General features: G+C 33.5%; 2 protein-coding genes across 2 annotated transcripts in view; one reads left to right on the top strand and one right to left on the bottom strand.

Moving 5' to 3' along the window:
* The window catches only part of LOC133195439 (protein polybromo-1-like), a 100,214-nt gene extending 87,886 nt beyond the window's left edge, over positions 1-12,328 (top strand). Inside the window, exons 36-44 of the mRNA XM_061331282.1 lie at positions 770-796; positions 2,748-2,873; positions 3,232-3,354; positions 4,444-4,639; positions 6,789-6,815; positions 7,207-7,599; positions 9,208-9,322; positions 9,551-9,777; positions 11,754-12,328. Coding sequence (XP_061187266.1) covers positions 770-796; positions 2,748-2,873; positions 3,232-3,354; positions 4,444-4,639; positions 6,789-6,815; positions 7,207-7,599; positions 9,208-9,322; positions 9,551-9,777; positions 11,754-11,755 — 1,236 coding nt within the window. The 3' untranslated portion in view covers positions 11,756-12,328. The remainder of the gene's footprint in view (positions 1-769; positions 797-2,747; positions 2,874-3,231; positions 3,355-4,443; positions 4,640-6,788; positions 6,816-7,206; positions 7,600-9,207; positions 9,323-9,550; positions 9,778-11,753) is intronic.
* Positions 1-16,615, bottom strand: part of LOC133195432 (uncharacterized) — a 466,395-nt gene that overhangs the window by 345,773 nt on the left and 104,007 nt on the right. The window lies entirely within an intron of this gene.

Genomic DNA, 16,615 nt, shown 5'->3' with positions numbered 1-16,615 from the left:
ATTCTTATTTTAATGTTTAATATTTACAATATTTTATAATGAAGTGATGATTTTTTTAACAGTTCAAATAACTGTTTACATTTAATGATTTTAAACAGTTGTTACGTAATATAATCATTCATCAGATTTAAGAAGATATCTGATGTTTATAGAATTTGATTGTATTATGCAAGGCAAGTATAAATATTTCCCCTCACAGAAAATACCAATCGTTAATTAAAGTGCATTGTACTTGTACTTTCAATCATCCTCAGATGGTTCCACTTTTGCTTAATATTGATAAATGTAGCTCTCTAAGCTGAAGAGTTACACTTAGGAATTAGCTCCCTTAGGTAATGAAGTAAGGGCCTTAAGTTGCAGCATTTTATAAACATGAGCTTGTAATATATGCATGTTAGTTCTGATCAGTGGACTCCGCTTTTTGTGTTTTATTAGTAATCTCTGTTTCAAGAGGAGCTTCTATAAGTGTAGTTCTAATACAATGCAGAACAAAAAGCACTCTTAGTTTGTTTTATGGTGATCTAGATAAAATATTGAGTCATGGTCAGTTTTTTGGTTTTTTGGTTTTGTTTTTTGTTGTTTTTTTTTTTTTGTTGTTGTTATTGCATCACGTTTATAAGATATTTGAGTATCAGTGACCTTTTTTCTCCTAACCTAATTTATCTTATTGCATCATATTTATAATAAGATATTGGTGTCATGGTGACCTATTTTATCTTATTGCATCATATTTATTATAAGATATTTGTGTCATGATGACCTATTTTAGGAAGAACCAACAGAAAAGAAAAAGAAGGTAGAAGCTCGTTTTCCAGCTTGACTTGATGAATCCCGTTAATTAGATAATTAAATAGAATGGCTTTGTCTTGGCTTGTGTATGTGGGATATGTAGCCAAGTTGATATGTTATATCCAAAATCCAAGTGGTTTCCTCGTTTTAACAGAAAGGGAGGGGGGGGTTGTTAAAATTCATACTTCAATCCGTCTTAGAGTAGTCCGAGTTACAGAATTAAAGAAGTACTTGAAAAAAGACAAAGAAAGTAAATTTAGATGTTAGATTGGGATTTCCTTTTAACATTTGTCTGCTGTACTGTGCTCTGTCGGCTGGCTTCGTTATACTCTTAATACAATAACATTCTGACAGATGTATTCTGAATGAACTGATTGATAGCTGTTAGAATTACTTAACATATTTATTTGTTATACCTTTAAAACTTGTTTTGTATACTAAAAAAAGTCTAACATTTCCAATGTTTTACTGAGTGGTAAAAAAAATCAATGTTTTTAATTGCATAGTGAGACATTGGACCTGTCGATGAGATATTGGACCGCTTATGTCACAGTTTGGGTGGGATATGAGCTAAATTTTATTTGCATTCATCATGTTCATTGTTCATGTTTGACAGTGAAAGAATTGACCTAGTTTAACTGCAGTGTGGGTAAAGGAAATTTACATCATGGAAGCCTCCACAAGATACATGTATTTAAAAAAAAATGAAAGGTATAACAAAACATTTATTGACTGTGTTCTCAGGTAATATGCATTTTGTTGACCCCTCGAACCAAACTGTTTGCCTTTGGCCTAACGGACTCAGGCAAACAGTTTGGTTCTTGGGTCCAACAAATTGCATGTTTCCCTTGAACCCAGTCAATAAATGTAAATAACGCCTACTTCTTTCTGGTCTGTGCTGAGTCTGTATAGCATGTTATTTGTCATACAGCTTTATGTACAGAATAATGGATAAGTATCTCTTACATCAGTGTAAACCTGGGATAGAAGTTCTCACCATTCCTGGCCTCTTTCTGCCTGTTGCTGCCTTGTATCCAGTTCTTTCTAAAATAACAGTAACTCAAGAGCTGTTATCTCGTGAGGAAAAAAATAATGTTTGTATAGAAAATAACTTCATTAAAAAATAGTTCAGTGGCTATTACTTATAGAAAATATCACTTGCATTTCCAACATTAAATTGTATGCCTTAATTCTATTAACCACTGTCAAGTAACAATCTAACTGTCAAAAGAGCAAAGTTAACAAGGATTTATGTATGAAAACCTTACAGTGTGTGTATACAATCTTTACATGAGCATGTTGAAATTTATAATTAATCATTGAATAAATTCATACTTATTTTGCACAAATGCATTGAAAATTTCAGTTCTGCTGCACGTTTACATCTACATTAAAAAAATATTTTTCTCAACAATATTAATGCAACCATCTGCAGTGGGTGGGAATTTTCTCTTTATACCTTGCATAATATGTTTTATATGTTACAATATTGAAGACCTAAAAGGTTATTAATTTCTAAAGTCACAATACATTTGAATGTAGTAAACTATGTACTAGCTGGTAATTTTAAAATCATTGAGCAGTTCATTTGAATACTAGTGGCCATTTTTACAAGATTTATCAGCTATTGTTGAGATTTTTATGTACTTATATTTCTCTGCTTATGTTTAGATTTAACATGTGTTTTGTTTTCAGGTATCCAGGAGTAGGGTAAAGAGGGGTTACATGTTTATCTGAGTTTACTGTTACAGTTTGACTTTTTATCATGTTTTTATATTTCATAATTATTTCTTGTTTTTGGCCAAAGCCACTGAGGTCATGCATCATGTGCTAAGTGACATGTGACAAGTCGTGTTACATGTTCAGTGGTGTGTGACCAAATTTGTGTTACATGCTCATTAGTGACATGTGACAAGTCATATGTTGCATGTTCACTGGTGTGTGACCATCAATTTTAGGGAAAGAATTCAATGAAGCGACAGATCAGTGGATACATTGTATATTCAGGGGAAATCCGCAAAATAATCCAACAAGAGAATCCAGAGTGTACATTTGGAGAAATCAGCCGGATAGTCGGGGGCAAGGTAGACATGATGTGGTCACTTTGTAGATGTGGTCACTGAAGCATGTCCAGTGTGATAGAGACACAGCAGGGGTCTCAGGGATAACTCTAGTCATTGATGTACTGTTGAACACCACTAGATATAATCAAATTCTTTTTATCCTAATGCTTAGTAAGAAAATATTGGTGCAGTGCAGTAATAATATAGTGGTTTGCTACAGTACATTAATGGCTGTGTTGACTTTGGACACACCCCCTCAGAACTGACAGCCCCGGTACTATAAAATGTCCACTGAGGTACACCCAGAGACCCCTGATCAAAGCACTGCATGGTCGTCAAACTGTAGCATGCTATTTTTTTTCGTTTTGTTGATTTGTAGAAAAACAGGAAATGGCGTCCTCCCAGTGGTTATATATTGTTCTCTAAGGAAAGTCGTAGGATCATCAACGCGGAATCCCCCGACATCTCATTTGGAGAAATTAGTCGCTTAGTTGGTGTTCAGGTAACTATACAAACAGGACCAGATTTATAAACAATTAAGAAGAAAATGATAATAATATTCTATTGTTATGCAATAATACAAACAGGGGCAGATTTATAAACAAGAAAAAAAATATAATATATCCATCATTAGGTAACTTGAAAATAGGATCAGATTTATAAATATCCAATAAAGTAAAATAATTATTGAAATTCCGTTTCCTGTTGTTCAGTATGAAGTGAAATTAAATGTTGCTGAAGAAGGTAGGCCAGGGGGGAAAAATGCTGGTAAAAAAAAATCCCTTTTCATTCATTGTAAATGAAAGTAATTTAAAAAATATCATTAAATCTTGCTAACTTCAGTTTCAATAGGAAATTAATTAATTTAAACTGTTATATTTTAAGTTAGTTGGTTCCATTTATATTCACTTTTGGCAAACAGCAGTACATTTACATTCCAATTTAGTTTGAATGGAGAATTTGTATAAAAAATCACTCATTGAAAGGAAATGAATGGTTATCAAAGAAATGGAAAAGTTTTAATGTTTTAACAGAATTAAAAGATTTAAATTGTGTGGAATGACCTTTTATTGTAAGCATGTTTGGTAAAATTGAGGTCCATTTCCTCCACTTGTTAAGGGCAGCTTTTTCCTATATATATGAAGCCGTGTCATTAAGCAGTTCCTTCAGATATATATACTTTTAGTTATATTTAATTGTTGTAGCTGAGTGTTTATTTTTGTGCTTAGTGTATATTGATTTTTTTGGTATTCTTTTTTTAAATGCATGGTTTGATAATTTTGCATGTTCTGTGGTACAATTCGGATTTCTTCAGCTTTTTAAAAGAACTGAAAATTTTGTTTAAAAAAAGGGAATAGCTAGAAATATGCACAGAAGAATATTGAAAGTAGCTGTAGTTGATAAAGAAGATCCAAGAAAAAAAGAGAAAATTGACTATTTATAACAAAAATAAGATATCCAAGTAGTAATAAAAATAACATCTATTTTTATAAATTATTCAGAAATATTTTAGATCAGGACAGTAATGTGTACATCAGATAGAGCTGTAAACTACAGTTTTACTAACAGTTATATTGTGGTGTTTTAACAGTGGAGAAATCTAGATAAATCTGAGAAAGAGAAGTACGAGGAGAGAGCAAAACGAATCGCGGAGGAACAGCTCGCCAAACAACAGGAGGCCACCAAAGCACTGAACGACTCCCTACAGGGTCAAGGTCAAAGTGTATGGGATATTACTGGGGGTAAGGGGTCCCCAGCCCCATCTAATCGACCAGGGACCCCTGGAAGTAAGTAACCAAACACTGAATGATTCTTTAGAGGGTCATGGTCAGAGAAAGGGGACATTACTAGAATTAAGAGGTCCCCTGCCCTGTCTAACTGACCAGGGACCCTTGGAAGTAAGTAACCAAGCACTGAATGATTCTTTAGAGGGTCATGGTCAGAGTGGGGGGACATTACCAGAATTAAAAGGTCCCCTGCCCTGTCTAACCGACCAGGGACCCTTGGAAGTAAGTTTGGACACTGAAGAAAGTCATTCTTCACCTAAAGTAACTGACTGGTGAGCTAAGGAATGATGTGCTGATAAAAATAAGATAAGGTGTCCCTTAACCCATAATACTGACCATAATAAAAATAAGTAAGGTAAGGTGTCCCTGAACCCATAATACTGATTGAAAATTACAATGATAAATAGTCCCTTAACCCTGGTAAAAATAACTAAGATAAGGAATCCTTTAACCCACATTACTGACCAGGATGAAAATAACTAAGATAAGGAGTCCGTTACCCATATTACTGACCTGGATGAAAATTACTAAGATAAGGGGTCCGTTAACCCATAATACTGACCATGATGAAAATAACTAAGATAAGGGGTCCCTTAACCCATCTAACTGACCATGATAAAAATAACTAAGGAAAGGGGTCCTTTAACCAATCTAATTAACCATGATGAGAAGAACTAAAGTTAGGGGTTCTTACCTGTAGACTGACCAGGCAGAGAGTTCAGACACTAACAATGACACATTGAAAGAGAAGAAGAATTCTTAGGGCAAGGAATTCCACTGCTCATTTTACTGGAGTGTTGCCAAGCCACAAAGACATAACCGTCTTCCCCCTCCCCCCCCCCCCCCCCACCACCACCACCACCACCACCACACACACACACAATTTTTTCGTGGAACTATAATTACGCAGGTAATTCTTGTGCTTTGAATCTTCAAAAAGCCATTTTAGACAGATATATCATTAAACCTGTTTATAAATTTTTATGAAAACTACGAATTTTGGATGTGTTTAATTGGATGTTTTTATTTGTATTACATCCTTGCACTTTCACATACCAATATTTATCCTTTTAAATATTCAAGGTAAGTGGGAAATCTGAGATGTATTAATAAAAAAATATTAAAACTAAAATCAGGAAAAAAATCAAAATGAAATATAAGAAAAAACCAACACACCAGTGTTGTCAAGTTGTGATCAGTCATTTGATCAATGTCAGCAAATCATATAACACCTGGTAATGCAAACAAATACAATAACACACCCAGAAAAATGTAAACAAATACAATAACACACCCAGTAAAATGTAAACAAATACACTAACACACCCAGTAAAATGTAAACAAATACAGTTACAAACCTGGTAAAATGTAAAAAAAAAAAAATACAATAACACACACAGAAGAATGTAAACAAACACACCCAGTAAAAAATAAACAAATACAGCAACACACCCAGTTAGATGTAAATAAATACAATAACACACCTGGTAAAATGTAAACAAATACAAGAACACACCTGGTAAAAAATGTAAACAAATACAATAACATACCTGGTTAAATTAAAACAAATACAATAACACACCCAGTAAAATGCGAACAAATACAATAACACACCCAGTAAAATGTAAAAAAAAAAAAAAATACAATATCACACCCAGTAAACTGTAAACAAATACAATAACACACCCAGTAAAATGTAAAAAAAAAAAAAAAATACAATATCACACCCAGTAAAATGTAAACAAATACAACACACCCAGTAAAATGCAAACAAATACAATAACACACCCAGTAAAATGTAAAAAAAAAAAAAAAAAAATACAATATCACACCCAGTAAAATGTAAACAAATACAACACACCCAGTAAAATGTAAACAAATACAATAACACACAGAAAAAAGTAACCAAATACTCTCACCTGGTTAAATTAAACAAATACAATAACACATGCAGTAAAAAGTAAACAAATACAATAACACACTCAGAAAAATGTAAACAAATAGAAAACACACCCAATTGAAGTTGAAAATCTGTGAATAAAATCATTTAAATCTTGACAAACAGTTGGTCTGTATTAAATCATTTAAATCTTGTCAAACAGTCAGTCTGTATAAAAGTGTGTGTTATTCATTTTTCTGTTATTTTTAGGTAATCAAGGACAGTATCAAGCTCAAGGTAATATTTTTGCCATGATGCATCGTTCCTTTTCTGAATGTCTGCATGAGTCTTGTACAGATGTAGTATTTAACTCATTTGTTTCTTTTATTTCAAAATTCATTAAAAGAGTTTAAATATGTGCCAAAGTAAGAAGAAGAATTATTCAAATGCTGCTAAATGCATCCCTCAGGATTCAGAGGAAAAAAAATAACCTCAGTCAAACCACTTGAAATTTCTGTCATCTAGATAAATCAAATTTCTTTTGTGGCAATGGAATATTACAACTAATTCAGTCATAATTAGAATTTTTGTATAATTTTTTTTTCTATGAGTTGGGATTTCATATGCATGAAACTGTATGTTATTTTTGTTTTTTGTTTTTTTTTATTTTGTGGCTTTGTTAACAAAGGTATGCACTCAGGGGCACCTAGGCTACCACATCATGCTGGCATGTCACCAGGCCGACCCTACATGCCACCGTATCACGGGGGAGTCACCCCAACAGGAATGAGACCAATGACGGGAGGATATCCCCCCACCCCACCGACCAGCATGCTGCCCGGTCATCCCGGGGTCACCCCACAGGGTAGTATTCCTCCCTACAGCATGACCCCTCGACCCCCTAACTTGGGGGGCGGGGCGGTCCCTCCTAACATGTGCTATAGCAACTCACCTCCCTCTCTTTCTGCTTCTGGACTTTCAGCGCTACAGGAAATGCTTCGTCGACCATTTAACTCGACGTCGCCAGGTGTTCCTGTATCAGCTCCGCCTTCACTCGAGTTTTACCCCCCTATAGAAGCAGGTAGTGCTACTCATCTTCTGGTTAAGTAAGAGTCAGCTTTAGAATATCTCTGGTTAAGTAAGAGTCAATTTTAGACAAAATCAAATATCTGGCTTAGCCATTTACATATACAGTGATAAAATCTATAATTATAAATAATCTAGTGCCTGGCTAAGATAATTTCTTCCATAGAAATGAAACTTCATTTCCACAGAAATCAAACTGCCAACTGCGTCAATTACAATTTTTTTTAGAAATCAAGCATATAGTATGGTCAATTACTTAAAAAAATAATGATATTGAAAATACAAGTGACTTATAGTTGTGCATTAAGCTAAACATAGGATTTACAAAAGTACACTGTGATGAATATATAATTCTATTATTAGATATATAACAGTTGAATTAAGTGTTCTTTGATGGCTAAAATCCGAGAACTCTGTCATTATAATGGATTATCCCCGAGAGCTTGTTAGCTTTCCATGCATTGTTACAATCTAAAGGGAAGAGTTGAATAATGGATTGTGATTCTTCACAATTTTATAGATGTTTTTCTCAATAAAATTTACTGTAAATATACAGATGATCTTGTTTATAAGTGATACAAGCCTAATTGATACTTAGGTGAGGCAGTATTTAACCAGTACTTTGTTTATAAGTGATACAAGCCTAATTGATTCTTAGGTGAGGCAGTACTTAACCAGTAATTTGTATGTCTGATATCTGCTAGAAATTCTTATTTCTTCTAAGCTAGATTTATTTTAATTTTATTGCTTATTTTCTATCATTAACTTTGAACCACCCATGAAAATTAAGCTGTGAATGTCATGTTTTTGGGATAATCAAAATTTGGCCAAAAATCAGACTTTTTTTTACATATAGTTTAATTGAATGTTTAATAAATCTTTTAGAAAATTCCATAAAGAATTACCCGGTACCCTCTAAAGCTATTCACTAAATGTGATTTTTTTCTGTAATTTTAATAATTTTTAAATGGAATCCTAATAAGAATTCAGCAAATTATGGTACCATACAGGTCAAAATTTGAGAAAACAAGAGTTATACCCCATTAAGATGTCCAGGCTTTATACATGGTTGGTTCCCATTCATTACTGGCATGGATCTTAATGTTCTATTTATTTATTTTTGGTTTTCTACTAATGAGAGACTGTTCACTATTCCTGAGTGTATCTGTACTATTTATTTACCCCGGCACTCATTAAATTCTGCTTGTTCCCTTGACTTCACTCTTTCCACTTATCTACAGTTTTTTTGTTTGATATGCACTTATTAAATAATTATATACTTACTAGCATTTCATAAAAGGAGTGCTCAGATTATGGTTCAAAGAATTTTTTTAAAAAATGTACATATTGCCTTAAACTTTACAATCATGGTTTTGATTGAACTGAAGATTGTCTAATACATTGTTAGAGAAATCAAGTGGAAAATCAATAAATAACTCTATCATGTTGCACTACTCAGATTTCATTTAAATTTGAAAGGAATTTTATTGATGACTTCAAAAAACAATAACAAAAAATAAATAAATCTGTTAATTTAAAAGACTGTAACTGTGTTTCTGTTAATTTTCACCTTTGGAAAACTTTAACATAAATTATTTTACAGGACAACAGATGGCGCCACCTCCTCCACCACCCCCTCCCCCGCGTCCCCCATCCCCGATGTTTGTCAGCGTCCCACCCCGTACACAACGGCTGCTTCATTCAGAGGCCTATCTCAGGTATGTGTAAAAGCTCCTCACTATACTAGCGATATTTGTACAAGAATACTCAAAGTATAAGTTTTGTGTGAGTCACACAAACTTCTCATGTAGGCATATTTCATGAAGTGTGCTAGCGCTTCATGAAAAATATGCCTACTTGCAAGTCTGTTTGATTGACACACCGATAATTCACAGTAAACTTAAAACAAGTGGAAAACATTAAACTGTTCATTATTGTATTTACAGGTATATAGAGGGACTAAGAGCAGACAAACCTTTTGTCAGTGACTGGGACAAGAATCTCACGGCTAATGCAGAAAACACAAACACTGATCCAAATCGTCTGCCCTCCCATTGGCTGGCTGAGGGAGCAGGTTACCATGGGAACGTGTCCAATGCTTTGTGGGCATTACGTGATCTTATGCTGAAGGACACACTAAATATCTCCAGGACTCTCCCTTTTGATGCATTGTGTAAGTCATTTATATAACAAGTCTTAAAAACACATTGTGTAAGTCATTAATATAAGTCATAAAACACATTGTGTAAGTCATTTAAATAACAAGTCATAAAAACACATTATGTAAGTCATTTATATAACAAGTCATAAAAACACATTGTGTAAGTCATTTATATAACAAGTCATAAAAAACACATTGTGTAAGTCATTTATATAACAAGTCATAAAAACACATTGTGTAAGTCATTTATATAACAAGTCATAAAAACACATTATGCAAGTCATTTATATAACACATTGTTAAGTCATTTATATAACAAGTCAGAAAAAACCAGGTTGTGTAAGTCATTTATATAGGAAGTCATAAAAACACATTGTGTAAGTCATTTACTGTATATACTCTCCTATAAGTCGGTTGTAATTTTTAAGGTTATTTTGGAAGGATTTGCTACTGACCTGCATACATGTATAAGTCGGTACAACTTTTTGCAAGAACCGGCTGACAATTTCAAATCAATGTTTTAATGATGTTTTAACCTGGTTTAAGTAATTTTTTTAAGAAATGACGCCAGTATTTTTAAATTATAAAAAAAAGTAATGCACAGTTAAGATAAAAATAAAATTATTGAGATATGTAAAGACTTGTACTTCATGCATAATCCTAGAATACAAAAATGATATAATATAGCCAGACTTTATTCAACGATAATCGTCGGACACGTTTATAAAATACTACATTTTGCTGCTCAAAATAATGTCAATTTTTTATGGCTCGCCTATAAGTCGGACATAGAGTTTTGGACCAAAATTTTACTCCCAAAAAACCGACTTATAGGCGAGTATAAACGGTATATAACAAGTCATAAAAACGCATTGTGTAAGTCTTTTATATAACAAGTCATAAAAAACACATTGTGTAAGTCATTTATATAACACGTTGTGTAAGTCATTTATATAACACGTTGTGTAAGTCATTTATATAACACGTTGTGTAAGTCATTTATATAACACGTTGTGTATGTCATTTATATAACAAGTCGGAAAAAACCAGGTTGTGTTAAGTCATTTATATAGGAAGTCATAAAACACATTGTGTAAATCATTTATACAACAAGTCATAAAAACACATTGTGTAAGTTATTTAAGAAGTCATAATAACACACTGTGCAAGTCATTTCTATACTGAGTCAGAAAAACACATTGTTTGAGTCATATATATAACAAGTCATATAAGACCCACTGTTTAAGTCATTTATATAACAAGTTGTAAAAACACATTGTGTAATTATTTATAGAGCTTAAGTCATGAAAAACACATTGTGTAAGTCATTTATATAACAAGTCATAAAAAACGCATTGAAAAAGTAATTTTGTTTGTGGGAATTGAAGCGCACAGAAAAAAATATGCAAAATTGTGCACAAATTCCTATGCAATATATTGAAAAGTGTTTCATAATTGAATGTCTGATTTAGAAATTTGGTTGCCATTATAAGTTTGGTTATCTATAGATTTGGATTTTAATCCTACTGTCCATAGATTTGAATTTTAACCCCACTGGTCATAGAATAGTACTGGTATACTAAATGTAATGGTAAGGTGCTGTTATCCATCTTTGTGTCTAATTGTCTGTCTGTTTGAAGGTTTGTGATTTTGATGAACATTGTTAATATGGTTACTATTTAGGCTTCTTGTTTTAAATAAAGAATATTTACAGTTCAAAATTTAGAAGAGATGTTATAAATACAAGTGCTCTAATGTATTTCATGTGTAAACAAGTCTAACTACCATGACAACAGAGGCCTGTTCAACATAGTGAACGTTCGCAAACGCTCACCTAAATTTCTTATCCCTCAAACAGAAATGTTCACTCTCGCTTGCAAACATTGGCTCTTTTGAACAGGCCTCAGATTTGAATTATATTTCAAATTAACTATAATCTGTACAGGAAGAAAAGAAACATTTTCAGTAAAAAAAATTTTTTTTTTCAGAGTTTGGGTTGTTGGATTCATTTTGTCGTTCTGTGTTCTAACCCACTGTTCTGATCTTCATCTGAAATGTGTTCCAAGACTGTGTTCATTTTTGGACTGTGGAGCTATGGTTAGCATGTGACCTACAGATCTAAAGGACGTAAAGTTAGAGTGAGAACCATCCTAACACTAACCCTGGACAACTACAGAGGTTATAGAAGAGTAACTGAAGGGGAGGCATCAGTCTGTATAGAAAAACCGTGTTCCCATGGTTCCATTGAAACATTGTGTCTCAAAGAATTACATTTATATACTGTGTCATAATGCATATTAGATGTTATAGTCCTAGGGAATATAGTGCTCCAGCTGTTGTAAAATCAAGCTTTCAGTGTGAAATATTTCAGTTTTTTAAATTCTCAGAAGTTTATTAAGTCCACTGAATGTTGAATTCCTTCAAATTTTATTATAGATTGAAATACATAGGAAATATTTCTGTATCTTTCATTTTTCAATGTCATTGTTCTTAATTTGCATGGCAGCAGAGTTGTGTGTTGGTAGTTCATTGTCTACAATTAAAAATAAAATATTAATCTTCAGAGAGTGCTTTCTTCCTTATTTGTTTGTATTACCGATGAAAAAGAAATACATATTTATTTTTAAGATGTGAAATTACAAATACAAAACATTTTATTGCAGTTGTAAAACGTTTTTTTTTTCTTTTTCAAAACGTATTGATTATAATGGTAATATAACATTAGACACATTTTTGAATTGTTTTACAAAAAGGAGGTAGGTTTTTTAGCTCTTCTGAGTCAAAGGCTCAAAGAGCTCATGCTATGGCCATTCATGTGGTGTGCATCAACTTTTTGGAATATGGGCCATATCTCAGAAACGCTTTCATTTATACTAAATATAAGGCTGTGTCCCTTAGTAAATAAGTGGATATAATTAGGGAAATAAAAACGAAAGTAGTGGTTGTTAAAACAACTTCTCAAGAACTACTAGGCAGATTATCACCAAACTTGTGCTTAAGAATGAGGATGTGTTGTAGAAAAAAATGTTCAAGGTATCACCCTGGGGAAGACGGCATGGTCTCAAGGTCACTTCAAAGTAAAATTATGTTTTTTAAACTTTGATATTTTGCCCATTATAAGGACTAGGATCTTTAAATCTCGTCAGTTGATGCATCTTGAGACTTCATGTCATGATAACTTAAAAGTAGGTCACCATGACCCACTTTTTAATTTTTGCAGGTTTTCATTTTCAAATTGATTTTGATGCATATCTTTGACACACTTTGAAGCCTTTGATCATTAAAACTTGCCAGCTTATGCATTAATGGTCTGTTAAGTGTGTCAACCAAAAAGTTAGTCATCATGACATACTTTCTGCATTAAATGGCAAATAATTTTCAAAACATTTTAGTCCATTATTTCAGATACTTGGAGCATTAGAATCGTCAAACTTTGAAACTTTTAAAACATATTTATGGAAAAAGTAGGTCCAGTGACCTACTTTTTAGCTAACTTGAGCTGAAAGCTCAAGTGAACTTTTCTGATCACATTTTATCTGTCATCCATCTGTCTGTAAATTTTCGACATCTTCTCCAAAATCACTGGACCAGTTTCAACCAAACTTGCCACAAAGGATCCTTGATTGAACGGAATTCAAGTTTGGTCAAATGAAGGGCCACGTCCTTTTCAGGGGGAGACAACTCATAATTAGTGAAAATTTTGATAGCTTCTTTTAAATATCTTCTTCTCAAGAACCATTGGACCAAAAAGTTAAAACTTATGTGAAACCTTTATTACATAGTGTAGATTGAAACTTGTTCAAATCATGAACCCGGGGGGTAGGATGGGGTCACAATGGGGGATCAAAGTTTTACATAGAAATGTATAGGAATTTATTTTTTTTAAAAATCTTTTTTTCCAGGAACAGCAAAGCCATGATTAGTCAAATTGATGTGGAAGCATCCTCAGGTAGTGTAATTCAAGTTTTCTCAAATCATGAACCCCCGGGGATAGGGTGGGGCCATAATGGGGGATCAAAGTTTTAAATCGAAATATATAGGAAAAATCTGATGAACAGCAAAGCCCTGATCAGTCATATTGATATTGAAGCATCTTCAGGTAGTGTAGATTCATATTTGTTTAAATCATGATCCTCGGGGGTAGGATGGGGCCACAATAGGGGTCAAAGTTTCTTATAGGAATTAATAGGAAAAAAATTGCTGATAAAGAAGAACAAGGTCATATTGACTCAGATGAGCATTGTGGCCCATGGAACTTTTGTTGAATTTTGCAGGTTGTTTTAGATGCACATAGGCAGTGTTTGAAATAACCGTGCGCCCGATCGCCCGAGACGCACAAATTTTGCAGCGGACGAACAAATTTGCATGTATTGACGCCCGGCTGGACATGTTAAAATTTTTGATAATTAAAATTCATATACGTGATTTCGAAGTTATGGTGACCTGCATGGTTCCAGTCACAAAATCGTTAAAAACAAATTTAAAAAAGACAAGTATTTTCCCGGGCTAGTAGATCTTGGGCAGGACTGACAACTTTTACTAGCAGTCAGCCCTGAATGTCTGGCTAATTTTGCAGTGAGTTTCAAACACTGACATATGATGATCAAACCTAATCAGTTCCTGCATCCTATGGTCTCAGAATATTTAAACCAAAAAGTTGGTCACTGTGACCTACTTTTGGAATGTCATGACTCTATTCAAGTATTTCAGAAACTAGGTGGCTTTCAGTCTTGTGTTCTGGTAGTGTGATCAAAATGTAGGTCACCATAACCTACTTTTAGAATTCCACGGCTAGAGCAAAATATTTTGGATATTAAGAGGCTTATAATCGTCAAACTTTGTCAGTCGATGCATCTTGGGTCTTCGGAGTGTCCATCAAAATGTTACTGTTACCTACTTTTAAAATATCGTGGCTATTTCTAAATATTTCAAATAAAAAGAGGCTTAGAATAATATCATCAAACTTTGTCAGATGAAGCATTTTGAATCTACGGAGTATGTCAACCAAAATGTAGGATCACCTTGACCTTATTTTGAATTTCACATTTATATTTCTATATTTCGGATAATAGGAGGCTTAGATTCATCAAACTTTCTTACTTGGTGCATATTGGGTCCTCAGACTGTTTTAACTAAAAAGTAGGTCACAATGACCTACTTTTGGAACTTCATAGTTACATCTCAGAATTTTGAATAATAAGAAGCCTAGAATCATCAAATTTTGTTAGTTGACTCATTTGGATCCTCGGTTTGTGTTAAACAAATAGTAGGTCACAATGACTATTTTTGGAATTTTATGGCTATTTTTTAATATTTTAGTAAATAAGAATCGTCAAACTTTGTTGATTCTCAGAGTGTAAGCAAAACATACATCATAGTGGTCTACTTTTGTAATTTCAAGGCTTTATCTAAATAATCAGGATAAATAGAAGTGACAGCTAGGGTTGTACAATTTATTAGAAGAGCGATTCCAGACCCTTGGGCTTCTTGATTTAGCTAGGTAGGAAACAATTCTAAATGTTTTAAAAAGTTTTTAAAATGATGTCAAAGATAATCTTATTTACAGATATTTGATTTTCTTGTTACACATTATGAAATGATTTTTAAAACATTAAATAAGATATTTTCTCCTCTATGAAGTGTAACACTGAATGTCACATTTCTACAACATTTTGAATGGACACTTCCAAAGTGTTTTTAATGTGTAAAGGGTGAATATAACGTACAGTGATTAATCTCATAAATTCAGTTAAGAAATGGTTAACGGGTCACAACACGTACTCCTGGAAACACAAGAGGTGATATCACGTGACTAGAAGAAATTATCCCCTGTCTACTGGTCACGTGACGAGAAGTATCCCTTGTCTACTGGTCACGTGACTAGAAGTAAGTATCCCTATCTACCGGTCACGTGACTAGAAGTAAGTATCCCCCTGTCTACTGGTCACGTGACTAGAAGTAAGTATCCCCTGTCTACTGGTCACGTGACTAGAAGTTTCCCCTGTCTACCGGTCACATGACTAGAAGTAAGTATCCCCTGTCTACCGGTCACGTGACTAGAAGTAAGTATCCCCTGTCTACCGTTTACGTGACTAGAAGTAAGTATCCCCTGTTTACTCGTCACGTGTCTAGAAGTAAGTATCCCCTGTCTACCAGTCAGTGACTAGAAGTAAGTATCCCCTGTCTACCGGTTACTATTGAGTGTGACATGCTCAACAGAGTTGTACGAAAAAGAAACTGCAGAGAATATTGAGTTAGGAATTCATGTTTGTCTTTCTCGTCGATTCACAGCCCGATGTCGTCACAGGTGCTCCTTTTCACTTTGATTTGGTCCAGTGCCAGATACTTGGTACTGCTGCTGGTGGAGCCTCTAATTATCTATCCAAATAATTAATAAAATAATTAAAGTATCAAATACATTTAGTAGGAGATTGTAATGAAACCTTGCTGTCTTTACAGATTTTTGGGTAAAAGCCTGTTCATACAAAAGTTTTCATACCCTTTCCATATATTTCAAATTTTATACTTATACCTATCCATATGCTATCAAAAACCTAATTATTTCTTTATTATTTGAGTCAAATGCTTATGTGAGCTTTCTGATCGAAGAAAGTCCAGTAAATGTGTCCGTTAATTGGCGGTAAACTTTTTGCATTTTCGACTTCTTCAGAACTACTGGACAAAATACAACCAAACATTTGGCACAAAGCATTCTTGAGTAAACAGAAATCTTCAAATAAAGGACCATTAACCTCCCCACTCCTTCCATCAAGGGGTGATAATGAAGGATAAAAATGTGAGAGTTGTGTTTATTTTCATTTGTAGACCCATCTGTCCTTTTATTTTATCT

The sequence above is a fragment of the Saccostrea echinata genome, unplaced genomic scaffold (assembly GCF_033153115.1).
Source record: "Saccostrea echinata isolate AGI-Se365-2 ecotype Australia unplaced genomic scaffold, CSIRO_AGI_Sech_v1 ptg000029l, whole genome shotgun sequence".
NCBI classification, from domain to species: domain Eukaryota; kingdom Metazoa; phylum Mollusca; class Bivalvia; order Ostreida; family Ostreidae; genus Saccostrea; species Saccostrea echinata.
The sequence above is the reverse complement of the archived record's forward strand: the minus strand, read 5'-3'. Positions and strand labels throughout refer to the sequence as shown.